Source organism: Crocodylus porosus, unplaced genomic scaffold (assembly GCF_001723895.1).
Source record: "Crocodylus porosus isolate Cpor-Errol unplaced genomic scaffold, CroPor_comp1, whole genome shotgun sequence".
In the NCBI taxonomy this organism is placed as follows: Eukaryota; Metazoa; Chordata; order Crocodylia; family Crocodylidae; genus Crocodylus; species Crocodylus porosus.
The window spans coordinates 4,465,264-4,490,047 of record NW_017728939.1 but is presented as its reverse complement, the minus strand read 5'-3'; the positions used below and the strand labels follow the sequence as shown (position 1 = coordinate 4,490,047).

The 24,784-nt window shown below is 42.5% G+C and overlaps 1 protein-coding gene across 2 annotated transcripts in view; it reads left to right on the top strand.

Annotated features, from left to right (window-relative positions):
- The first annotated feature begins 5,810 nt into the window (after positions 1-5,810).
- Positions 5,811-24,784, top strand: part of KDM1A (lysine demethylase 1A) — a 46,952-nt gene continuing 27,978 nt past the window's right edge. Inside the window, exons 1-2 of one of the 2 annotated variants that reach the window (XM_019547717.1) lie at positions 5,812-6,065; positions 22,797-22,856. In XM_019547717.1, coding sequence (XP_019403262.1) covers positions 5,915-6,065; positions 22,797-22,856 — 211 coding nt within the window. In that variant the 5' untranslated portion in view covers positions 5,812-5,914. Of the gene's footprint in view, positions 6,066-22,796; positions 22,857-24,784 lie in introns of both variants that reach the window. The other variant, XM_019547718.1, reaches the window with a different exon arrangement.

Genomic DNA, 24,784 nt, shown 5'->3' with positions numbered 1-24,784 from the left:
ACGCACCCTACTTTCTCATGACGTGCACACACATAAAACATGAGAGAGGGTGTGCGCACATGCATGTGCGTGTTTGTGTGTGTATTGACAGACATATCTATAGGTAAGATATACATATATAGACAGAGCGATAGAGATAGATCATATGAGAGAGTGTTTGTACGTGTGTGTACACAGGCATGACAAAGTAGGGTGTGTGTGGCATAAGAAAGCAGTGGGTTGCATGAGTTTAGCGTGCACTTTCATGACCCAAAATTCGTGCTGTTGGATCTTTATTCATACATCCCAGAGTGCGGCCTTTGGAGAGCCTTGTAGCTTTGCAAATCGCCTTTCTTCAGTGAATAAAACCATGCGACGACCACCCCTTGGACTGGAGCAAATCCAGAAGTGAGGTTAGGAATCGCTCTGTGGTTAGAGAAGGAAAAGGTTGGGGTAGAAACTCAGAAGCTTGTTGTCTTGGGGAGAGGGGCTGGGGAAATGAATTAGTTCATGGGTTGGGACATTTAGCTGTCAGTGGTTGATGGGGTAAAGTTCCTGTTTAAGAGTTTTCCTGGCTTTCCAAAATCTCAAAGTTTGACTCCACAATGCCTGAATCTCTTTTTTGTCTCAGGGGTGTGAACAAATGACTTTTCAAGAAAAAGCTCAACATGCTCATCCTCTGATCCGAGAGAGAGACAACGGGCTGTGTGTGGGCTGTTGCTCCCCTGCCTTACCTGTGGCATATTAGGGTGTTGTGCCTTGTGGTTGCGTGTCAGGGGTGACTGTAGTTTTACTAATAGGTTAGACATGGATTTCTGTAGGTGGCTTGGATGGTGATGATTCTGCCTTGAGTCCCTGCTTGAGGACTGGACTAGATGAACTCTAGGGTTGCTTTCAACCTTGCATTTCTGTGGTTCTGTGAATGCTTGTAGGGAATTATCCCCAGTAACAGGGGCATCTTACATGTGTGAGAGGAGAACAGGACTTTGGTCCATCTGCCTTCTGGTTTGGAGCCCAAACGGAGCGTATTTTTGCTGTGGCGGTGCTTTTTTGTGTCTATTCTACACACAGGCTAATAAGACTGACTAGTGTGAGCGTGTTTGAGGATCAGTTTCGCGGCACTGGAGTTAACAATAAATCACCCAGCGTCCTAGCTGGGCCTATCATGAGTCACGTGAGGCTTGGAGTAGTGTTGTAGCAATGATGGTCCTGGAAATATCACCAAAACAGCCCTTGTTCCTGGCATATCTTCTGTTGGGGCAACTATATAATTGGGAAAGTTTTAGACATGCTCTGGGCTGGCCCAGGTTTAAAGAAGGGGGCCTTGTGCCTGAAAAGCTCATCTAACATCTTTCCCAACTGTACAGTTGTTCCAGATAAATCATCAACCTCTCCCCCTTGCAAAACCTTGCTTGTGTGAGTCACAAGTCAGATGTCAGTAAAGTTGCATAGTGCACTTTAGTACAATGGTGCTGACTTGTATGGGAACCTGTATTGCGGCTTGTGACTTTCTGGCGGTTGAAGTAAATGGAAATTCTTGATATGGATCAAGTCTGCCATCCAGTCCTAAATCCAGGATAACAGTTTGTTGGTCCTAGCAAAGGACTGTTTGGACAGTGTTGTAAATATTCTTTTTACTTGTCACTAAATGCTGTGAAATGCCAAAGAAAGCAGACTGTCTAGTGACTTAAGTTGAGTCCTTGTGATGGATGACCGTCAAATAATAGAGTTTGTGCAGCACTTCCCATTAGAATTGAACTTAAGCCAGTGCGTGATGGTAACAGGTGTGTCCCGCATAGAGACTTCATATACCCAGAACGTGCTGTTTGAAGAAGTTACCCCAGAGAACGATGCTAAAAGGTGGCATAAGCTAGTAAGATGATCCTCCAGCATAGGAGTCTACCACTTGAACAAAAAACTATTTTTCTTGTTCTTCTGGTACCCAGCTGATTATTATAGCATGGGCATCCGTGTCCAGACTTCAGATGACCTGTAGTCAGGCATGACCTGTATATCCAACCACCAGTATCTCTAGTAGAAATGGACCAAGTTCAGGAGAAGCCATCATGTTTCTAGTAAACCTGTACTGACAGAGAGAAATCTACAGTTCTCATCCTTGTTGAAGAATTGATTAGTATGTTGAATCTATTTGCATGTCTTACATCAGAGGATTATTTAGCCGGCCCCTCTCCTAGTCGAAATCATCTTTTTCACAGCATGGACTGGAACTGTAGAGACCAGGAGTATAGTGGCTCTGAGCAAGTATCTAAAAAGACATTCCAGGTTCGAGTTGCCTTTCCTTCATCTCAAAAAGAACATAGCCCAATCAAAGTTTTTTACAATATTAACGTAAAAATCTTGTATTCACAGTTATATAAGATAATGAATGTCAACTTTTTATGACGCTAGAAATTCTTAGATTCCTCTGAAGAAGCTGACATTTATATCTTTGTAAATGGAAGACTTGCAGTATGGTACAGATAGCGAGGTCTACAGGTAAATCTCATTTGTTTAGCTAAGGTTTCTCTTGCTTCATATACAGCTTGAGTAGAAGTTGATGCATTGTAAAGCTCCCTGCATTATGGTATACTTGCGTAGATCTGATATAACAAATGAAATTACCTTTTAAGTCATCATCTGCACACTTTAGATTTTTATGTGCAAAGTTATACCTGTGTTTACAATGATTTCTACTCAGTAAGCTGTCTTTGGTGACTGATTCACCTTGTATCAGATTTTATAGGGATGAAACGATGCTTATAGTGGTATCCTAAATTCAGTGTTCTCTTTTTTTAATGTTAATTTTGTATCACTGCATCTGAGCAAAAAGGTGGTTAAACATCCTGTCAAAATTTATTTGCATGGTTGCATACCCCTACCGTTAAAGTCCTCTTCTCAACATGATTGTCAAAGACTTCTTTGAAGAGTCTTCCAGGTGTTATTCACTGACATAGTTACAAAGTGCTCATTTTTTCTCTTCAGGTATTTCTGTAAGCAAAGCCTTTCAACATCCAAGAATGGGTATCTTTACATGTTATATATTAATTGAATACAAGCTACTTTAAAAAAAATATCTCCTAGTTCTTAACTTGCCCAGCTGAATTTGGGGCTTTTGTTTTCTGAGACTCTCTCTCATTGCAGGTTTCTAATAAATTTGTTAGCTTTAGAAAAAAGTCATGTGCTATAACGTTGTATTATCTTCACACTCTAAAGCAGTGGTTTTCAACCTCGTTAGACTTGGGGCACGCCTATTATATTCAAGGCACCCCTTGGAAAATGCCAGCTCATAGCTTTCACTTGTTTCTTGACTATGGAAAAATAGTAGTTATTCTGTTGCAAAGAAATTGGGAAGATCATAGTGGGTCTGATGTGTTTCTGACACTATGGATTCCTGTTTGAAATCTCCTAATATCATGGGGCATCCCATAGTGCCCTTACAAGGATCTCTCAGCACCCTAGTTCAGAATCACTGAAGAAATGGAAAGCACTTCTGAAAAGGTCTACAGGTGTCTAGCACATGTAATGACATTTGTACTCAGCTACCATTGTCTCACTGAGGACCAAAAGTTTCCAGGAAGTCAATTATCTTCTGCTATACTATGAGATGCAATGGAGAGGGTTTTCAGAGGCTACTGAATGGAAGACTAACAATGATTTCTTAAACTGGTTTTTCATGGGTGACTTTGATCATAGTTAAAATGTTCAATCTTGGAGATCAAGAAGAGGAACGATAAAGTGGTAATTGCAAAAAATCAAGTTGAGCAAGACCTTGAAAAAGGGTATTAAAGCAAATAGCAAAAGCTTTTTTCAATTGTATATAAAAAAGAGGACAAGGGAAAAAGTGAAGCCAGTGAGAATGGGGTGTAGATTAACAATCTAAGCAAAGCTCAAAAACTAAGTGAAAACTTCAGATCTGATCACAGTAAAAGTCATGATGTAGATCATGAAGACAAGGAAAGAAAAGATAATCTTGGATAATACAAGCCACAGAACATTAAAACAGAGTACAAAGAGTTCATTGCAGGTTGGGATGGAAATCCTGGTGTCTCCAGAAGTTGGCATGTGAAATTTCAGATCAGGCAACTGGAATTTTTAATAAACTTATTGGTTTGGAGATGGTACGTATGTTTAACAAATGAAGATATTGATGAGGACAATGACAGGCCTGGTAATCTAGACTTCAGTAGTAATTAGTGTTTTAGAACACACTGTAAAGGAAGAAAATTATGCATGGAAGCAAATGGAAAATGGGATAAAATTCAGCTTGGATTTGCTAGAAGTTTATCATGTCAAACTAATCTGATACCCAGAGCTGACCAGAGCAGGGTGTGGGGTCTGGGACAAATCGGCCCATGCAGGGCCCTGCCCCTGCCCCTGCTCCTACTCTGATCGCACAGGCCCTGGACCCGAAGAAGCTGCAGTGGAGGGGGTGGGTAATGAGCAGCTGGACTTGAAGCTGCTGCTCCACCCAGCTCTGTGCCGCCACTTCTGCCCTCTGCGGGCCCCCCACAAAGCATGGGGCCGGGAGTGGTTGCCCCAATTTTCCCCCTGCCTCAGGGACGGCCTTGCTGATACCTATCTTTGAGATGATTGATTTTATAGACAAGGGAGATGGTGCAGTAGCTCTCACAGTAAAGAAATATACTGTGCCACGTGGGAAATTATTGGTGAGGCTGAAGAAGATAAGGATTAGTAGAGAAATGTTAAGGCAGGACTGGGGACATGGCAACGAGTGAATTGAAAGGGGAGGCATGGGGCTGGAGGGGGAAAGTAATAGTGGACTTGTCCACCCAAGGATTGATCTTGGGACTGGTCTGTAATATTTTAATGACCTGGGTATAAAAAGTAGGAGTGTTTTGAAGAAACTTGCTGATGTTTGAGAGGGGCAGAGAACAATGCACAGGAGGCTCAAAATATCATACAGCAAGAACTAGATGACCTTAAACTGCAGTAACAGAAATGAGATGGAATTCAGTTGTACGAAAGGCAGGGCTGTGCATTTATGCACTAATAGCAAGAAATTATTCGGTAAGGGGCCTTGGTAGGGGACAGAACAGGAAGTAACTAGCTTAAATTGCAATCAAGGAGACTAGAAAGAGCTTCTTTACCAAGAAAGTAGTTCAGTGCTAGAACTGTTATTTAGAAAGGTTATGGAAGCTTTTTAAAAGTAGTTAAGCAAACTTTTGTCTGGGATGGCTTGAGCAGGGTGGGAGGAGGGATCTTGCCTTTGGTGGGGAGTTGGGGTAGATGCCATTTTGGGGTTGCTTGCAGCTCTGTTTTCTTTGTTCCAAGTTGGGAGTTCAAAGGTTGGAAATAAGTGAGGAAGAGAAGGGCATGTGTTGTTCACAGAATGATTGAGCTGCCAGTGTGATGCAGCCCTAAAAAGGCAAATGTGATCTATCAGTTGGTGCATTTGCAATAGAGATAAGGCAGTATAACTGCTGTATTAAAGGCACTGCAAAATAATGTGGAAATACTGTATGATTCTAGTTTATCATTCAGGAAAGTTAGATCATTCATTCTAACTGGAATGCATGTGCAGAACAATTGATTATAAGGTAACTGATAGGCTAGTCTGTCACTTCAGAGGAGACTAAAAAAGTTTGGATATACTTGCTTTCTATAGATACATTACAGAAGTAAATATTAGGCAGGGAGAAAAGTAATTTAAGTTATAGGATAAAATTGGTACAAGTACTAAAGCATATAGAATGGGCATAAGTAAATTAAAGCTTGAAATTTGAATGCCCTTGACCTTTAAAGGTTGTGGAGTCTTCATAACTGGTAGCAGGGGGCTGGGCTTGGTGATCCAGTGGGTCGTCTCCTGTACCAACAACTTCCTTGTTTGCAACACACATTTTAGTAGCGGAGCATGTTGCCTGGTTCAGGATTAGTTATCCTGTGATTGTGCTGCTTGCAGGTCGAGTACAGGGAGATGGATGAAAGTCTTGCAAACCTCTCTGAAGATGAATATTACTCTGAGGAGGAAAGAAATGCTAAAGCTGAGAAAGAAAAAAAGCTGCCGCCACCACCACCACCACCACCTCCAGAGGAGGAGAATGAGAGTGAGCCAGAAGAGCCATCTGGTGAGTGAAGAGAACTCTTGACAGGGTAGCAATTACACTGTCCAGTCGTTCAGAAGTGGCATCATGACCTTGAGGTTCAGATCAGGTTGGATAGAGGAGTTTGCCCTGTGAAACTGTCTTTGGTTCATATGTAGAAAGAGGCTAAAGAAATGCACAAGAATAGCTTAATATGAGACTAGAAGCAAGTAGTTGTGGGTGCAATAAAATTGCAAACTGAGAAGAATCTTAACACTAGGATATTTTCTATCCTAACAGGCTTGCCTGTATAAAAAAAATCTCTGCTAAAATAGCTGCTGTTTCCTGTAGCACTTAGACTGGCTCATATGCAGATGTCTACTTAGTCTTCAATGGGAAAAGATGCCAGGAATTACTGGGTGAATTTTATGACCTGTACTGTATAAGAGGCCAGACTATTTTAATAGTGGTTCCTAATGCCTTACTTGTGACTCTGTTTTCTTATCTCTGGCCCACTTTAGGAAGCAAAAATTGGGATAGGTGTACACTTCAGTTTTGTATTTGTGAGAGTATGTAGTTGCTTTATGTACCCTCTGTCATTCTGAACTCTCAGAAAATTGCTCTATAGCCTTTTCTATTTTTTGTGGTGGTATTGGTATTCTACATGATTCGCATCCCTTGTCTATGCACCAGAGCAATTTTGTGTTGCTATATATAACTTCAGAAAACTTGCATGGGCTCCACGTACAGAAGAGATAATGGCCTTAGATGTGTAGTTGCTCTTGGTTTTAAATTTCAGCTTTGTTTTACTTTATATCATGGCAGTTAATTGCTAGGACGAAAAATACTTTGTTTCCCACTTGTATTGCTCTTAATCTGTTTCCCTTTGGACAGGACTGAGCATGTGTACCAGTGAGGTTTCAATTTAACATTTTCAGTTTGACACTAGTTTGCTGGAGAATATTGGCTTTCGACATTTACTGAAGCTGTAGGTATAATTTTGTGTGCCTCGTCTAGCAGAGCCTGAACCCTGAAAACTTTCTTTTGTGTCATTAGAACGTGTCCATTCTTGATGCATGATACAAGAATTTTTTACCCTCATATTATATGTAAGTTGCTGGTGAAGAGTTTTAAAATGACAGAGCCCTTGCTTCTTTCATTAGAGCCAATCTCTGCCAAAAGTGATGCTTTAAAATGAGTATTTAAGCCGCTACCTTGAGCACAGTGCATGGATATATTAAATTAATACATTTCACATGGTTGATTGTTATTCTTGGCTTAGATGTATATGGCTTGTGGATACTTTTGGGGCAACAACTAGAGTAGTACTCACAATTTTCATATAATACAGAACCAAGAACACTGAAAGTTGTCAGTTAAACTGAGATAAACCCACCTATAGATAAATCTCTTAAGTGAATTAAATGCTGGGCTCTTGGCATTGTATTCTGCCAAGATCTGTCCATCATGTTTTAAAAATGCTGGATTCTAGGCTGTTTTGTCCTTCCTCCTTTATAAAACTTCTGCAGTATGAAAGAAAAAGACATGCTGTGCATATGAAAAATGGCTGTTTGTAATTTGAAGGGTTCTTTCCAAATTTTGGGCTTTGTCTTCTCTTAAATTTCTGAAATAAGCCATACACTGGTGAGCGCATATCCCTTTCTCTATTTGCTGAAGTATAGCCATCAGATCGGAAGCTAATCTGTAATTGATCTGTTAGGCTAGACTTAAATTTTCATCCAAGCAATTTTACCAGCAGAAGCACAAGCTCCACTTCATGTTCTACTAATGTTTTTTCAATATAGAGGCACCCCATGACAATGAATTTTGCCTCTCACCTGATTCTTTTTATTGAAAATATGAATTTCAAAATTAAATTAGGAATGTTATAAAAACTAGCAGCGGTGCTGATGGAAATTACAGCACTCTGAGGGTAAGATTGCACATCTAAACTCAGACAAGGGAAGCTAATTTCTGCATTGCTATAAACTTGGCTATATTGGGTGCCCTGCATTTTATCTTGCTTAAAAATATTTTAAGTTGTCAACACTGCATGTAGCATGGAAGAGACTAGAAAATATGAGAGATGTGAAGTTGGTGAGTTTGTTGCAAAGAAGTTTGGATTTTTTTTATAATTCTTAGACCCTAACAATTGTTTTTGTTTAATAATGGAGACTACTTTGCATTCTTAGCTCCTGTGCAGTAGCAGCTGTTCTTTTGAATCTACCTTCCCATGAACAAAGTCAGCTAATATTCTCCATCAAATAATAACACAACTTACAAGGTAGCAAAAATTTGTGTCTTCTGGGTTGATTTGGATATGCTGAACAAGGAGACTTTTTGAAGGTTCTGATTGTCTAGCCTGGTATAGCACTCCAGAGTTGCACGGTTTACTAGACAAGACTTAGTGTTGCAAAAGAGCTTTCAGGGGTATATTATTAATATATTTTAAAATTTATTTGAATTATGAAATATGAAGTTTAATGTTAAGTTCCCTCCAGAGTAGGGAAACCTGTTCTGTCTTCCTTTCCAGTTAGAAAGAACCCTCTAGGACACCACTTCCCTCCTTCCACTCCAGTTATTGCTCTTTAATTAAATTTAAGTTCATGGCTACCAACGTCTCCTTATAAATTAAGCCGCTAGCCTCTCTCCTAAGAATTTTTTAATGCATTCACCAACTTTTATTTTAATACTACTATGCCATTTTCTGAAGCCATTCCTGTAGCCCCATCCTTTTGTGTAATTTTCTTCCGTCCTTGGTTTGTGATTAGCAGTGCTATTTCTTACTGGACCAAGGTTAACCTCATGCCTCCTCAGAAATCAGTGAATTGATATGCTAACACCAACTTATCATGGGAGCCCTCTCTTTCATTTGATTTACCTCCTTTTAAAATTTAGCCCTAAGGTTTAGTCATCTTGTACTACTATTCCACTGCCTTTACTTTGAAGCATTGGGGGACTGGTACCTTTGCTGGTATTTCTCTGGTGTTGAATGGTAACAAAATTAAGTGGATTTTTTATCTTTTGACTTTCTCCTAACGACAGTTCAGTGTCAGGTGTGTAATTACAGTCTGACCAATAGTACTACAAACATACAGGATAAAACATCAGCTTGGATATGTGGCTTTACATGCAAGACCCCTTATGATGAAGTTTTACAATTGGTTGCTATGAAGTACTATCCATCCACACTGTAGGTTAGTCTGGCCAATCATATTTGATGCTTGGTAAATTGCACTGTGTATGATGCAGGGAAAGCCAGCTTATCTGTCTCATTGGCAGTGGCAATGGCTAGTCTGCATACTGGAAGTGTTGAGTAGATGGATGGATGTAAAAAGTACTTTCAGTTCTTCCTTAGAGTGTTTTTAATTGCTACTTTATCAATAGCCTATAGGTGCATAATCTCTGATTTTGCTGGAGCTGATGCTATTATACTGCTGTACCAGTAGGTTTTCATGAGGAGGGATCCCAGTGTCTTCCTCATCCATGATTCTCTGGAGTCTTTTGAGGACTGTGGAGGTTTATGGGTATTTGGTCCTTAGGTTTCTGGCCTGTGTTTCCCAAGATTGTCAGGAAGGTTAGTTAGTTAAGTGTCCATAGCATGTGTAGGGGGAGCAGAGGCCAGATTCCTTTCATTTAATCTCCTCAGTCATTGGGTGTGAGCCTCATGCATGCTGTCAGCCTCATAGCAGATAGTTCTGACCTTGCTTGAACATGCCTGTCAACTCATGTGCTGCAGCTAGGGAGTCATGACCCTGGTGTTGGAAAAGCACTTACTAGAGCTGTGTTCCATGTTGGATGAGTCCAAGGGCAAAATGCCAAAGGAGGAAGATATAAGAGAGTCCATGGAGGGTGGCCTTCTCTGAGATTGCTTGCAGGCTGTTTACTGTGACTTCTGGGTCAGAGACATGGGAGTGAACTGGTGAGAGCAGATGATGCTGAGGACCTGGAATAACTAGCAGTGGCAGCAAAATGTCTGACTGGCCAGGTAGACAAGACATTCACTGAGATCTGTGCTAAAGGTCCAGTGGCAGAACTCTAACATGAGGCCCATGAGCAGGTGAGAATAGACGCATGGAAACTTTAGGCTTTGATTGGTGACAAAACAAAGGTTTTCGCTTCAATACAGCCAAATTTATGGCTGGATCAGCCATCTGGAAGGTATTTTGCACCATCCAGAGGGTGTTGTCATGAAGCTTTAACTTTGCATTGCTGTATTTCTGTGTATGAGGCTTTTGAATTGGGTTAGGGTTGCATGTACACCTCTATCCTGTGCCCAGCATGTCATGGCACAAAATACCTTAATTGCAAGTCTTACTTTTCCATTTGCTGCATAGTATGGTAGACAAGCAGGGAGATTCACACATTTGACTAGCAGGTGATCAGGAAGGGTCCTGGACACTAGGGTCTTCTAAAACTCTTACTCCGGGATCTAGCCTATCTTTTCCTCCCATGGCTTGTGAAGCCACCAGGGGTGCATCCAGATGAGTGCAGGCATTTGTTTCCCTGGGGACAAGTAGCAGCAGGCCTTGTGCCACTGCTACTTGTCCCCGGGGAATACCCATGTGCTCTGGCACGCACCAGGTTACCCCGGGTAGGGCAGGGGAGGCTGGGGCCAGCCACTTTCCTGGCTCCAGAAGCCTTACCTGGGGTTCTGGGGGCCTCCGGGAGCCAGAGTGTGGCTCCGGCTTGCTAGGCTCCAGTTTTGGGCAACTTACACTGCCGCCACATGTGCCACCCCGCTTTTTTTTTTTTGGCATGCACTTTTTTGACTGGGATCTCTCAGGGTCAAGCCCCCTCCCCTTCCCACGCACTGCAACATAGTAGCATGGGGAATGCCTGTGTGTGCAGTGTTTTCCATGTCCATACTTGTCTGGTTATGCCCCAGGATGCCAGAAAGGTGTTCAAATGGCAGATGTTTAGCCAGTAAATGACAGTTACATCTTTGGGCACCTCGAGGGCTGATGGGGGGCACTGAATTCCCCATGTATTTGGGGGGAGGGTTGTTGGGTTTGTTTGTTTTTTAACTTTGTACAACATAGGCAAGGACAAATCCTTCCTGGAAGTCTTTTTAGTGGAAGAACAGAGGCTTGGCAGTTGCTACCATGCCCCAGCGACTGAGCCTTTTACAATCCACAGCCATCAGGCTGTGAGGGAAGCCCTGGGAAACCATGTTCATTGGTGTCAGGCTGTGGAGTTAGGAGGATACCTGTGTGAATTCAAGATTAAATTCACAGATGACTTTGTTCTAACCAAAAAAAAAAATTTTATTTAATAAACGTGGAAACAAATGAATGTGCAGTACTGTATTGTCAAAGGGTCTAGTAAAAGGTAGGAGGCAGTTTCTTAACTCTGTATGGGGAGGAGTGCACTGAAAGTGGTCATCTGGCTTTGTCCGGCAAGGCCCAAGTTCACTGCACACCAGTGGATGGGGAAGGGTCTTTGAAAGTTGTGACAGGGCAGTATCCTTCTGTGTGCAGAGAGGTTGAACATGCTAGAGTCAGACACCCTGCTACTTGCCTTGGGTAAGAACTGGCAGCGCCCCTGTGAGATTCACGTTCTGTCTCTCCATCCTTTCATTCCTTAATTAGTTCTTTCCTGCACCAGGAAAAGTTGTCTCAGGTCTCTGGGGTGAGCATTGATTTGGGATTTTGGGGCATCTCCATAACCTGTCTTGCCATGCTGACAGCCTCCCTGATGGCATTGTTTTGACATGTTTAGAAAATTGCTGAATGCCTGGCCTGGGCTATTCCCTTCCTGGTCAAGTCAGCACAGTGGTCTTGACAGTGTGCCTGCATGGTGTTCCATGCTTCTGCAGCCACTGCTGTCTTTGCAGACTGCTAGAACCGCCAGCATCTCTTTCTTACTACTTTTTCCTCTGTTTCAGTCTTGCTGCCCACTGAGCTTCTGTCTCAGCTGGTGACCCTAGGGATTACAACAGCAGTAAGAACAGCACTAAGTGCAGGTGTCAGCCTCCAAGACTGAAATTAGCAACGCATCATTTGTTCAATTGATGTGACTTGATAATTCATCAACTCCCTTCAGGTTTTCGTATGCTGTCTCACTTTGGTCAGGCTCCTGAGATTCTGGGTGGAATCTGTATCAGGTTGTCATGCCCCTTTCCCCCTCCTTCCTCCCTGCTCCCTCCTTGCACTTGGGATGTGTTGGGCCCTTGAGGTGTGGCATCTACTTGTAAAGGGTGCCTCTTACTTGAACTTATAATACTTGCCCCCATAGTTTTTAGTTAATGTAACAGTGATTTGGGGAACCCACCTTAGCACCTACCTCTTGATGCTCCCAATCTTCTTTTGCATTCCTGTAGGCTTCCCCCTCCAGGATGTAACTCTTCACTGTATGCAAGCAACAGAACAAATGTTTCCTGTTTATTGCTTTGCCTTCACTATTCTGCAGCATGAGAAAAATGGTCCTGCCAGAGGACCTCAAGCAATACCAGGGATGCATCAGTTATGGGGGTGTCCAGAAGAAGCCTGGATTTCTGGTTGGCTTCAGCCAGAGCGCAGAAATCTCTCAGAAAATTGAGCACCTTGCCCCTGAAGCCTGGGCACTAATAAGGTCAATGATAGACTCCTGGAATAAGCCAGCTTTTCTGCTGTGCTAAGTGAATATGAGGCTTGTTTTGGAGGTGGGAATGAGGAGGAGGAATGCTTTGTATGCCCTTCAGCTGTGCCCCTGTTGACATCAAGTTGGAGTGTTGTAGTTGTGATGGTTCAGGAGAAGTACTAAAGGCAAAGATTTCGTTACTGTGTGGTTGGTCCAGTAACAGATACAGAAAGCCTTTGCCACTCCCAGGTTGAAAGAAATTTCTTGCTGTCACAAACTTCCTGCTGTTTATTACCTACTGAAGCCCTTCTTGCTTGTGCCTTGCTCAAAAGCAGCTGACTACTTTGTCTGGTCTGTTTACAAATCTTACCCATAGTATCAGCAGCATATGCCCGGTTCTGCCCGGCAGCCACTGCGTGCACACCTGCACAAAAGCATTGTGTGCTCCTTTCCCAGTCTGTTCATAATGCCATTAGCATTTTTCCTGGTTAAGTGCATTGTTTGCATTTCCAAGGAGACCACAGGTTATATTCTGAAGACTGCTGTTATGAGGGATTTGTAAAAGATTACAGTTCTGCAGTGCATTTATTAAGTCTTAAGTTTGTCTGGCTTTGTTCTGCTTTTAGTTGTGCTCTGCTGGTGTGGTTGGGGGAAGGGAAAGAAACTGTTTTATGCTTGTATATAAAGGAGGGAAGACTTGCAGGGCACTATCCTGCTTCGAGCTGGAGGGAACTATACCATTAATCTTGTGCATGGCTCTTTGTTTTCTTCTCAAGATGTATGGTAGTGTTTTGTTTTGGGGAGTGGGAGTGAGAATCTGGGATACTAAACCGTTCCATCACATCTAGGTGTCCAGAGAGATATTTCATAGATTTCATACACATTAGGGCTGGAAGGGACCTGTAAGATCTTCAGGTCCAGCCCCCTGGCCAATGGGCAGGAAGTTAGCTAGGGTCAAAAGATGCCAGCAAGATAAGCATGCAAATGTTTTTTGAAAGTGTCCAGAGCAGGTGCTTGCACTACTTCTGCAGGAAGTCTGTCTGGACAGTAAAGAAAGTTTTTCCTTATGTCCAGTCTAAAATGGTCTTGCAGGAGTTTGTGACCGTTGGACCTTGTCATCCCCTAGGGTACTCTGGTGAACAGACATTCCCCCAGTTCCTGATGCACACCCCTTATGTACTTATAGGCTGCCACCATGTCACCCCTGAGCCTGCGCTTCTCCAGGCTGAAGAGTCCCATAGCTCGCAGCCTTTCTTCATAAGGCCTGTTCTCTTGCCCTCTGATCATGCGCGTGGCTCTCCTCTGGACTCTTGCAAGCTTGTCCATGTCCTTCCTAAATGTTGGATGCAGTACTCCAGCTGCGGCCTCACCAAGGCCAAGTACAGCAGGAGAATGACATCCAGGGTCATGCTTGAGATGCATTGGTAGATGCAAACCTAAGCTGAGTGCAGTAGATGCAGCAAATAGGCTTCTTTACCCTTTTCCTCCAAACTAGCTGACTGAACCTGACATTGAAATCCTGAAACAGATTTCTGGGATCTACTTTCCTCCTCCCTCCCCCACCCTTCCGGTTTCTAAATTCTCCAGGCTGGTCACCAGGAACCCTTTCCCCCGGCTTTGCCCAGCCTTTGGGCTCACCCTCTTTGGAGTGCTATAAAACCAGAGATCTGCAAATACACATTTGCAGGTGTTGCCATGCGGACCTTATTGAAGAGGGAGAGACATGCACTCACCTTGGCTTGTCTCCCTCCCCCAAAGAAAAAACTCTATGAGCCCCCTACCAGAGGACTCCCAAAATTTCATTTACCAGATCAGCCCCACCATCTTACAGGTTAATATCCACTAGCTGTGTCATCAGCATTGCACATGCTGAGCCTAGTATGTAGCAAGCTTTTGGGTATCTGTGGCTTGCTGGATGGGTGGGGTCAACAATGCTGACAGCTTCAGAGTATTACTACTGGCAGGGCTGACTCATGTCCCAATGTCTAGGAATTCCCTTCAGGCCAGTAATTAGGGCTTTTTTGTTCCTTATTACTGCTCTCCTCCTCTACCTTTAGATGTGGGGTCAGCAACCCCCGGCACGTGTGCCAGCATGGCATGCAAGGCCATTTTTGCTCAGCACGTCACCACCAGCCTGGGCTCTAAGCAGCTGCTGCCAGCCATGGAGCCCAGGCTGCTCCCAGTTGGCGGCTGGGAGGCTGCAAGCCCTGGGCTTTGTGGCTGGCAGCAGCTACACAGAGCCTGGGCTCGCTGCAGCCAGGAGGCTGCAAACAGCTGCTCCAGGCTCCGAAGCCCTGGCATCAGCTCCGTACTGCTGGCAGGTGGACACGTGCCTTGGAGCAGGCGGTGGGGATGAGGCCTGAGGCAGCACAAGTCTGGCCTCTCCCCCACTGTCCGGTGTCCCGGTGCCTCTCTGGAGCCCGGTGCAGCTACTTGTAGCCTGCCTGCTGCAGCTACCCAGAGCCCAGGCCAGATACAAATAGCTGGTCCGGGCTCCAGAACCCCAGTATCAGCCCTGTACTGGCAGTGACTGCACGCGTGCCTCAGAGCAGACAGTGGGGCAGGGGCCAGGGTTGCACTGCCTCAGGCCACTCCCCTACTGTCAACTGAGGCGCGTGTGCACCCACTGGTATAGAGCTGATGCCTGGAGCAGGGGCCACACTGGCCACCTTCCGGTGTGGGGGCTGGGCTGAGAGGCTCCAGCCCTTCCAGGGCTGCCACCGCTGCCCACTCGCCCCACACAGCTGAGCCCATCCCACACCCAGCCACACTACCAGGAGGAGGCTGGCACTGCCCCGGCTGGGAGCGCCATACCTCTTCAGGGTGGGTGGGCAGTGGTGGTGCTGGGAGGGGTGGCTATTTTGGGAGGCTAACATGAATTTTAGGGTGGCTATATCTTCCCCAAAGCCCCCCTTAGAACTGCCTCTGCTGATGGCTGGGGCCTCAGTGGGCTGCAATGCAGCCCAGGGGTGAGTTCCCTGGGAAAGCACAGGTGCTGCAGTGGGCCCAGGGCATTGCTGGGTTGGACTTTGTCCTGTGGCCCAGCAGCCTGGCTCTGTGTGTGTCTGGTTCTCTGTGTCTTTGTGCACACATGCACACGTGTCTGGTTCTGGGGGGCGGGTGTGCATGTGTCTGTTCTGTGTGTTTTTGCATGTGTCTGGTTCTCTGTATTTGCACATGTGTAGTTCTGTGTGTGTCTGGCTCTCTGTGCATGTGTGTCTTGTTCTCTTTCTCTTCTCTCCTTTTCTCCTCTTCTTTTTTCTTTCTCTTCTTTGTTTCCTTTCTCTGTCCCTCTTTCTCTTTTTCTCTCTCCTTTTTCTCTTCTTTCTCTCTCATCACATCATGCCTAACAAAAAAAAAATACACAACAACAAAGGTAGTATATGAAGTTTTATTTATTGTCCCCAGTTTTCAAATTTTTAGAAAACTTTTTTTTTAACAGTAAAAACAAGGGGCAACATTTATGACTATTAACTATATTAATATGCAGCACACCTTGCCATGTATACCCGACCTGTTTTTTTTTCCTTTGGCATGCTGGTACTCTGGCACTGTACAAAGTAGATATTGCAGTTTTTTGGCACTCTGGCCAAAAACGTTGCCTACCTCTGGGGCCTTGGATCAACTGCTCAGTTAAGGCCACCTAGTGCCCTTTTTCTGGGAGGGGGATCTGAGCAGTTTAAATCTCTGGCAGACATGTAACCCTTAATTTTCAGCCATTGCTTCCAAGGCTTTCATCTTAATTTAGTGGCTTAATAGTCATTGCTTCTAAGACTTTCCTCTCTAATGGCCATAAAGATTAGGGGTGATTTCTAATACAGATCCTATCCTGACTCTGATTATTTTCCACAGTGTTTTTGTAGTCTAATTTCTACCTGTCCAGAGGGGTAGCTTATAAGGAATGTGATATTTTTATTCTTTTTCATAATTACCAAGATTGTTTGAGCATCTATCCTACAAAAGCAAATACCATATCAGAATTTATTAACTAGGGGCATTTCTCACTTGGAGAACTCCTGCTCTACCAACCTTTCTGCTGAGTTAGTGTCCAAAGGAGCTTCCTGCCTTCCACTTCTTGGTGAAGAAGTTACGATTGGAAATTACTGCTTGTCTTGCTGTGCAAGTGGAGAGACCCAAAACACTGAATTTGCAGCCTGGAACAGGTTCTGTAAGGTCTCTCCTACTGCAAAGCATCTTTCTCTTTCCTGGGCTCCAGGTTGTTATAGTCATAGGTCGTGCAGTGTTGAATGTATTCTCTTGTTGATATACTCCTAGCCACCATCCAACACCTGCGCTGCATGTTCCATAGTCCATTTGCCCCAACTGTTGTGACGTTACTTAATTGAATTCTACTCTACAATATTCAGGGACCATTCAGAGCCTGCCTGCCGTCCAGAATTCACTGACTTGCGTCATAGTTTTAACTGTGTCATCCTGGTATGAGCTACAGCTTCTAGCAGCTTTTCTTCAGTGGAACTAATATCTTGCTAGTGGTTTGTGGCAGAATGCGTGCAGTTCCATCTGTGAAATTATGCTGCTGGCACTACCATCTGTTCTCTTTTTTTGAAGCAGCCTTTCTGCCACTTTATTTGCTTTAGTATTCTGAGTTTTCCCTTTTTAGGGAGTTTAACTTTTCTATGTAAATTACTTCTTGTTTTTACTCAGCTAGATGAGATGATAAAGTACATGACAAATTGATAAAGCCAGAACTTTTTCTCCTCTTTCATTAATGCAGTCATAGCATTAAGGAATTGGAGACCAGTGTGATTCAGAATAAATTTAATATTTTGTCAGCTGGTTGCAGCTTAGTTGTATACTGTGCTGGGTAGGATATTTTGTCAGCCCACATCCTTACCAGTTTTGAGGTCCACTAAACCTAAAATTATCTAGGAGGACACACTTATAAACCAGCACTGCCAAGCAGCAAGCATTCACATGTGCCTCACCTGGAATAGTCCTAGTCTACAAAGTAAGTCTTCCTGAGCTACTCTTCCAGCTTCCAGTAAGCGGGCTTTTCACTAGGGCATGGGGCATTAATAGCACAATGTTTCCATTCTACTTTCCTGCAAATTAACTGTGTAAAACAAAGTAAATGATACATCATCACTTTAAAACAACAGCAACTCATAACTCATGAATAACCTTTGCATAAAATTGAGGAGTCAAAAATGTATGTATGCTTTTATATTTTAAAGACCATTTTTGTTAACTTGAGGAAAATACAGCTGATTGTGATTGATGATTGTGATCTAACAATAGTAACAGTACTAATATTTTCAATTTATAAGTATATTTAACATCATTATGTCCATAAAATTGATGTTTGTTGCAACCAATTACAAAGTAAACCAGTTACGTAACTATTATCATGTTCTAGCTGTCATGTATCACATGACATACAATATATGTATAGAGCAAAAATAATAAGGAAGATCCGCATGGTCCCAACTGTTATACCAAATGAAGTAATTTTTCCCCTTCTTTTGCAGGAGCCCTAAAAAATGGAGAAATTGAGGCGAAGTTAGGTTAAAGAGAAAACTATTTAAAACCTATCTTGACATGCATGATTTTAAGAGCATTTCTTAGGTAGGGCCTTAGTTCATTGCATTAATGAGATTCAAGATTATTCTTGGATTCTTAAAGGTTAATGAAGCCTGGTAGTTTTGTGTTACTAGCCAACCATTATTTAGTCCACTAACAGGCAAAGGTTTGCCAAGATGCATATGTTAAGTTTCCATTTTTGTTTATACTTCTGCCTTTCAGGTTTTTTTGCAGGTTGTAAGTTTTAAGACAACTGAATGTATCTAGCTTCAGCTGTAAATTCCTTGCTTGCTGTTAAATTTAACCCCTTTTTAACTTGCAGGTCTGCTTAACCAAACTTTGTTGACTTCCCCTGAAAAATCCTTCCAGTACCATTTTCATGTGGCCCCTGAGGACGGACTTATGAGCGTTCTTTTTTTTAATACTCTGATCCCCGTATGTCTAAAAAGATTTTCTTGAGTTCCCCTGTGGTAGCAATACCAGTGGTACCTCTGCCTGTCTAGAGTTATGGGGAATTTGTTACATGGTAGGTTGTGGCTTGTTTCCCCTCGCCTCTTTCCCCACCATTACACAAATTCTTCTCCTCCCCATATAAAGGGATGAAAGTGTTCACAGGTTGTACAGCATCAACTTCTTTAAGCTTTTTAGCCTTTTTACCAATTCTCCCCATTGGGATCTGTTCATAGTCATCATTTAGGGAAAATTTGTCTTATCCTTATTGGCTAAATCATTTATCTGCAGCACAGCACAAATCATGCCTATCCTTAAACTCAGTTGCTTTCTCTCTCTCTCGCTCTTTTCACCCTCCTTGAAACTAATAACTACCGTAATCTTAGCCTTGTCTTGCTTGCTTATAGCAATATGGGCTCTTAAAGTAGCTTTTAAATCTTTCTGGGTCCCCCGGAATTGTTTGTTTTTAGAATCACTGGAGCAGTTTCTGCCTCTGCATTTTTCTCCTTTCCTCATTTAATTCTTCCATAGTCATACCATCAAGTAATTTCTGGGCTTTTAGTATTGTAGGTTCCACTCATTCAGCTTAGATACCTCATCCTTCTACTTGTCCTTCTACTTCTAACACTCCTTTTTAAAGTGTTCTGCTTAGTGTTTTTAAAATCAAACTACACATGTGCATGTTTTGCTCACATGCTTTTATGGTTTGATCCTTCATTTTGTTATTGTTTAGGACTGTTTTCTTAAAATGCCTCTTTCGCTTTCTTCTAAAGCTCTTTTTCCTGAAACCTGTTGGGCTTCTAAACTTTCTCCTTGTTACAATATATGGTAGAGATAGTAAGACATGTTAGTCTGAAGTCAAATAGAAGGCAGGGACATTCGTCATATAGGCCGTTTATAGACTTTACATTTTTCTAGGTTTGATCCTGACTACAACTGTCACTATACATATGTGGACGTCTGTAGTCTGAATGAAAATTATCTATAAATCCAAATTAAGTAATCTTCAGTGAATGAGGATTAAAGTTAATGTAGACTAGGGCAGCCCACACTAGGAAATTTAAGCTGTATTAATTAACCTGTATACATGGCAGGTATCTAAGGGCTTGCTGTTGCTTCTGCTCACCACCAGATGTAGCACGTGAGTACAGTTTTGTGGCCCTGAGTGGTGTTTTTCCGAGTGGTGTCTTCCGGCCTCTGCCGTCTCTGCTGCAGAAGTACAGAAATGCACAAAGACCTCCCTGGTGGTCAGTGATCGTCTGTTAACCCTTCATTCAAATTGAAATTTGATTTGGACTGTGTGATGCAAAACAGTTAACGCTGTTTAGAAAACGGTGGGCATGTCTACAAATGGCTCATATGATTGTCCCACTGACCACTATTTAGGTATGGCAATCTGTTCCCAGTCCTACCTAGTCAGTCCTCCTAGACTGTTAGAGTACCTTCCAGTTGTTCTTACATTGCAACCCCTGTCCTGGTTAGTATCAGCTGCTTTTGGGGTGCGTTACCTCTAAATCATATGGTCATATCCAAGGATGCTAATTGTTGACCGTGATTTTCTGCAAACTGTTGCATGTTGACTGTTACCATCAAATATGGCAAGGGATTTAAGGATGACCCCTGAACTTGTTAAAGCCCTTTTTATCAATAGCAGTGCACATGCACTTAAACTTCTAAATACAAACAAGTAGTACAGTTACTGCTGAAATATGAGTGCAAAGTATTACCAGTGCTACAGGGGAGAGCCAGGAATAGTCTTTTTGTTCTTGTTTTTTTTTTGCGGCCCTTTTCATAGTTGTTGGCATCTTTTGTTTTTACTCTGCTAAATCTCCATTTATGTAGTCCAGGATCTTTAGAGGTAGTAGAGCAGGCTTTGGATCTTTCCCCTACTTGGTCAATTTAATCACTTTTTTTTAATTTGAGATTCTGAGCAGCCAGTATGAACTGGTTCGCCAGTGGTCTTAGAAGGTGTTAATTAAACAAGATTTCTGTCCGCTGTTAAAATGCCTTTCCTGGAAGGAAGCATCTCTTATCTCCTTCTCTATCTGTCCTGGCACAGACTTGTGAATGCTTATTTCCTTTTCTTATCCTATGTTCTTCATTGTCACGCAGGCAAAATCGAAAAGATCATTTTAACACTTCAGCCTTTTTTTTCTTTTTTGGTCTACACTTGATTCAGGCTTCTTTTTATGAGTTACCACTACATAGCAACACACAAGTAGAGTCATAGTTTGTTGATTATCAGTATAGTTAAAGTTATAGTGTGCACACTTGTATGTCATGTACAATTTAGATTTTCTGTAAAGGATACAGTATTAGCAATCTGTGTAAATGTTTAGGCCTAAAATTCTGTAGGAGACCTTTCTGCTTGCTTAGCTTGCAGCCCTCCCCAGCAACCCCTTTTTAGGTAAATTTAGTATGAAGTGCAACAGTTGGAAATCAAGGAAATGAATTTCTCTTAACAGTAGCCCACTTGCATAGCACAAAATATCACTTCTCCACCATGGATAAATTTAAAATGGGGATCTGCAACGCCACATGCAGCATGTATATTAGTACTGTTATTTGGGAGTGGACTGGCACCATCTCTGGAGGAAACAGAGATAACTAATACTTTTCCTGGGCATCTCCTTCTTGGGTCATGCATGTCAAGTGCGCTAAAGCAGCTTCTGTGAGATTCTTTGGCGTGTTATTTCTCAAATTGTTAGTTTACATTTCTTTGATTTGTCTGTTTCCTGTTGTCTAATTTTATTTTCCTTGTGAACTTGGGAGTTCTAAGCACATGAGTAGTATGCGAAAGGATACAAATATCTTTCATTTTACTATTAAGAGATTAGATTTGGAGTGGGAATTGCATTCTTAATTGAACTAGGATTAAAAAGCTAATTTAATAACTTCAAATTGTATCCTAGCTACAGCAAAAAGACCCATCAAACCCTAACAAAGAATTTGAACCATTATGAACCTCTGACTGAGGATGTCAGAGCAGTCTGATTGAGGATGGCACCTTGAACCCTCAGGACCTAGGAAAAGGCTGCTGTCCCATCCAGCTACCTTGAGCCCTGTAACTCTGGTCCACTCGATACATGAGATGTTTGCACTGAAGGAGGAGTTGCTTGGTCTGCTGGGTGTCAGGACGTTCCCTTGAAACACTCTGCTTTGAAGGAGCCTTGACATGGGTCTAGACTTCCAAATAGTGCTGAAGTGTTTCCAAAGCATCCCACTATTTCCTGGGTTTATTTGGGCTGAGAAGATAGCAACATCTAATCATAGAAACACATCTCCTCTGAGCTAACCTCTGATATAGTTTCTCCTCCGAAGGTTAGTGATGAAGTAGAAGGTGACACCTCCCAGCTTGTTCCTGTGTGCATTATAGATGCACTTTCCCTGTTCTTAGGTTTACTCAGTTTACAAATAATATTTCAGTCCAGGCAGGTCTATTGTATAGAACCTGTTGGCAGGCTGGGGTAATTTTAGACCCTTTTATATCTCTCAGCTGGATGTTTTGCATTTCCTCATGCCTCCAGCTTGGAATATATTGAAACTGTTCAGTAAATAAATGCCTTACAGCACGGGGGTTATAGATGTCCATGTTCATGATCTGTGCATCATCGGTATTGAAGCATTCAACTTCAAAGGTTGTCTTGGTGTTCTGATGAATTGTAGGTGAACCAGGGGCAGTGAAGCAGATAATGTTGGCCTGAACCTTTCATAGGATTCACGGTTCTTCTCCCAAGGTTCGAGGAAAGGTTGGCGGAAGAGAAGGAAGAGGCTTTACAGAACGGTTCACACTGTCCTCTTTCAGTTAGGGAACTGCAGGAATATCCAGAGCAAGATTGTCCCAGCGTTTGCAGCTTCAGACCCAGAGGTTCTGGCTGTATCCATCCACCCAATCTTCAGACTGGTAGTAAGACTTGTAATCTTATTATTCCACTCCCAGCTGTTAATAAAGCTGATAATAAGTACTTAGCCATCAGGAATACTACATGCTATGTACTTCTAAGTTTCCCCACAAGAACCTGATGTAAAAGGCTTCAGTAACGAGGAGAAAGCTGTAGAAGACTAGAGTTTGGTGCCCCGGATAGATTCCAGAAGATAAATTTCTCAGAAAATGGTTTTAGTTGGTGAAGCTTAATACTTGAATCGCCAGCTGCTGGGCCTTTATGTCCATTATGATTTAACTTATGGAGTAAGGTCCCTGAGTTCTCCTCTTTCCTTCCACAGGGCAAGCAGGAGGACTTCAAGACGACAATTCTGGAGGGTTTGGAGACGGCCAAGCATCAGGTGAGGGTGGCGTTTGATGCTTGCCACTTAGTAGCAAGAGCCGCCAAGTTAGGGATTGATGCTTGCAAGTGCGCATGGGTGTGGGTGTCCAGATCCTAGCAAGATGTTCAGGAGAAGTTTATACTCACCTGTTGAGAAAGGGAGGGATCTTTTCAAAATGCAATTGAAGGCTATAGCATCTAAGGAAACAGAAACTAAAGCTACACCGAAATCCCTCAGGCCGATCTCTCAGCCCTCCACTCCTCTCCATGTTTGGAGGAGTTCAAATGTGAGAACTGGTATTTCTTGCCTAGCTGGCTTTTACCCATTAGACTGGTATCGAGAGCCCCAGGCTTAGGAACTCTGGGTCCTTTTTGAAGAAGCTTGTAGATTTTTGAGAGGATTGAATTCCTGAGCAGTGTCCTGGTGTTTAGCCCTGAAGACTTACCTTACTAGGTAGATTAGCTTTCTTTTTTAAGAGACTTGGGTCATAAATTATATCTAATAGATGATCCAAATTATTGAGATCTGGGGTGTACATTAAAATTGATTCTTAAGTACTTTCACAGTGCTACCAAAACAGTAGCAGTAACCAAAATGGCCATCTTCCTGCCACTTTGTCTGTGCTATCTGAAGAGTGAGAGATTTAATTTAATGAAAGGAGTTATGGGTTCTAAGAACCATTCTGGACTTTGAAGAAGTAAACCTCTTTGAAGGAAACAGAATTCAGGATATCATCCCAGGGATGCATCATCACCATACTTAAATGAAGGAGTCTGGTTACATTTTGGACATCAGTACCAGTACATACTGAGTTGCCTTTAAATATTACAGACTTCAGGCTGACAGAAAGGACACAGCACTTTTTTTCATTTTTAAATGCATTTTCAAATTTGATATTGCATCAGTAGTGAGCCATTTCTAGGGATGTGCTTTACCCACTTGGATTAGTGGAGCGACTGCTAATTAATTCTTGGAAGGTGTTGAGAGCAAAATAATTTGCCCTCAAATGAAAAATTCCTCCAGTGCTCTGAAAAGGCCCCAGAAAGACTTTTAAATGGGGCAGCATCTAACAGAATCTTTTGGCATGAGTCGTATGAGAAAGAAGACTACTAAGCCATGAGCTAGATTGAATCCTTAAGAATTGTTGATAGTTGGAATAGGGAGCTGGCAAATCTGTGTGTGTATGTGTGTGCAAGAGAGAGAGAAAGAACAGGAGAATCTCTAAATGCATCCTTGCGGCAATCAAAGAGGTTGCCTGTCTTCTATGCAAGATAATGTGTATTGAACAGTGGGTTGAGACTCCTTCCATCCCTTGTTCAGATTCCTTTTAGAAACCATAGTTCCTGAAATGGTGAATGCTAAATGATTTCACCTACCTGAAAGCAATCTCATATGTGGGGGTTTTTTTGCAAAGAATCTGCTTAGAAAGGCTTTAGTTTTAAATGAGGTCTTCTGATTGAGCCATATTGAAACATCTTATATTTGCCTGTCAACTGTATTATACATCTATTTCATACTAGTTCCCAGGTCCTCTCTCTTAGTATCTGCTGAATCTAAACAGTCTGTTTGGACCATACCTCCAGACCTTTTATGGGAATGGAAGGTGCTTTCCCCATGGTTCTTTCTGGCCGCAGGAGTTCTGGCTGTTAGGATTCATAAAATACAAACGTTGAGTAAGCTACTTTCTAGTTTACCAAGGAACATGGGGCTTGGCTTATCTCCAAATTCTTTCCAAGTTTTATTGGGAGTTTTTTAGTACTTGTTTGGCCAGTAGGTTTGTTTCAGTGTGGCTTTTTCTTTTCTTTTCACAAAAAAGCTCCAGAAGGTCCAGAAAGGCTCATAAAACAGTCTAGTTCAGCTTTTGCTTCTTTTTTTTTTTTTTTTTAATTTTTTTAAAATTCTGCTTGGTTGGCCTGTCTGAGAATTGCTTTATTGCTTTTTTTTTT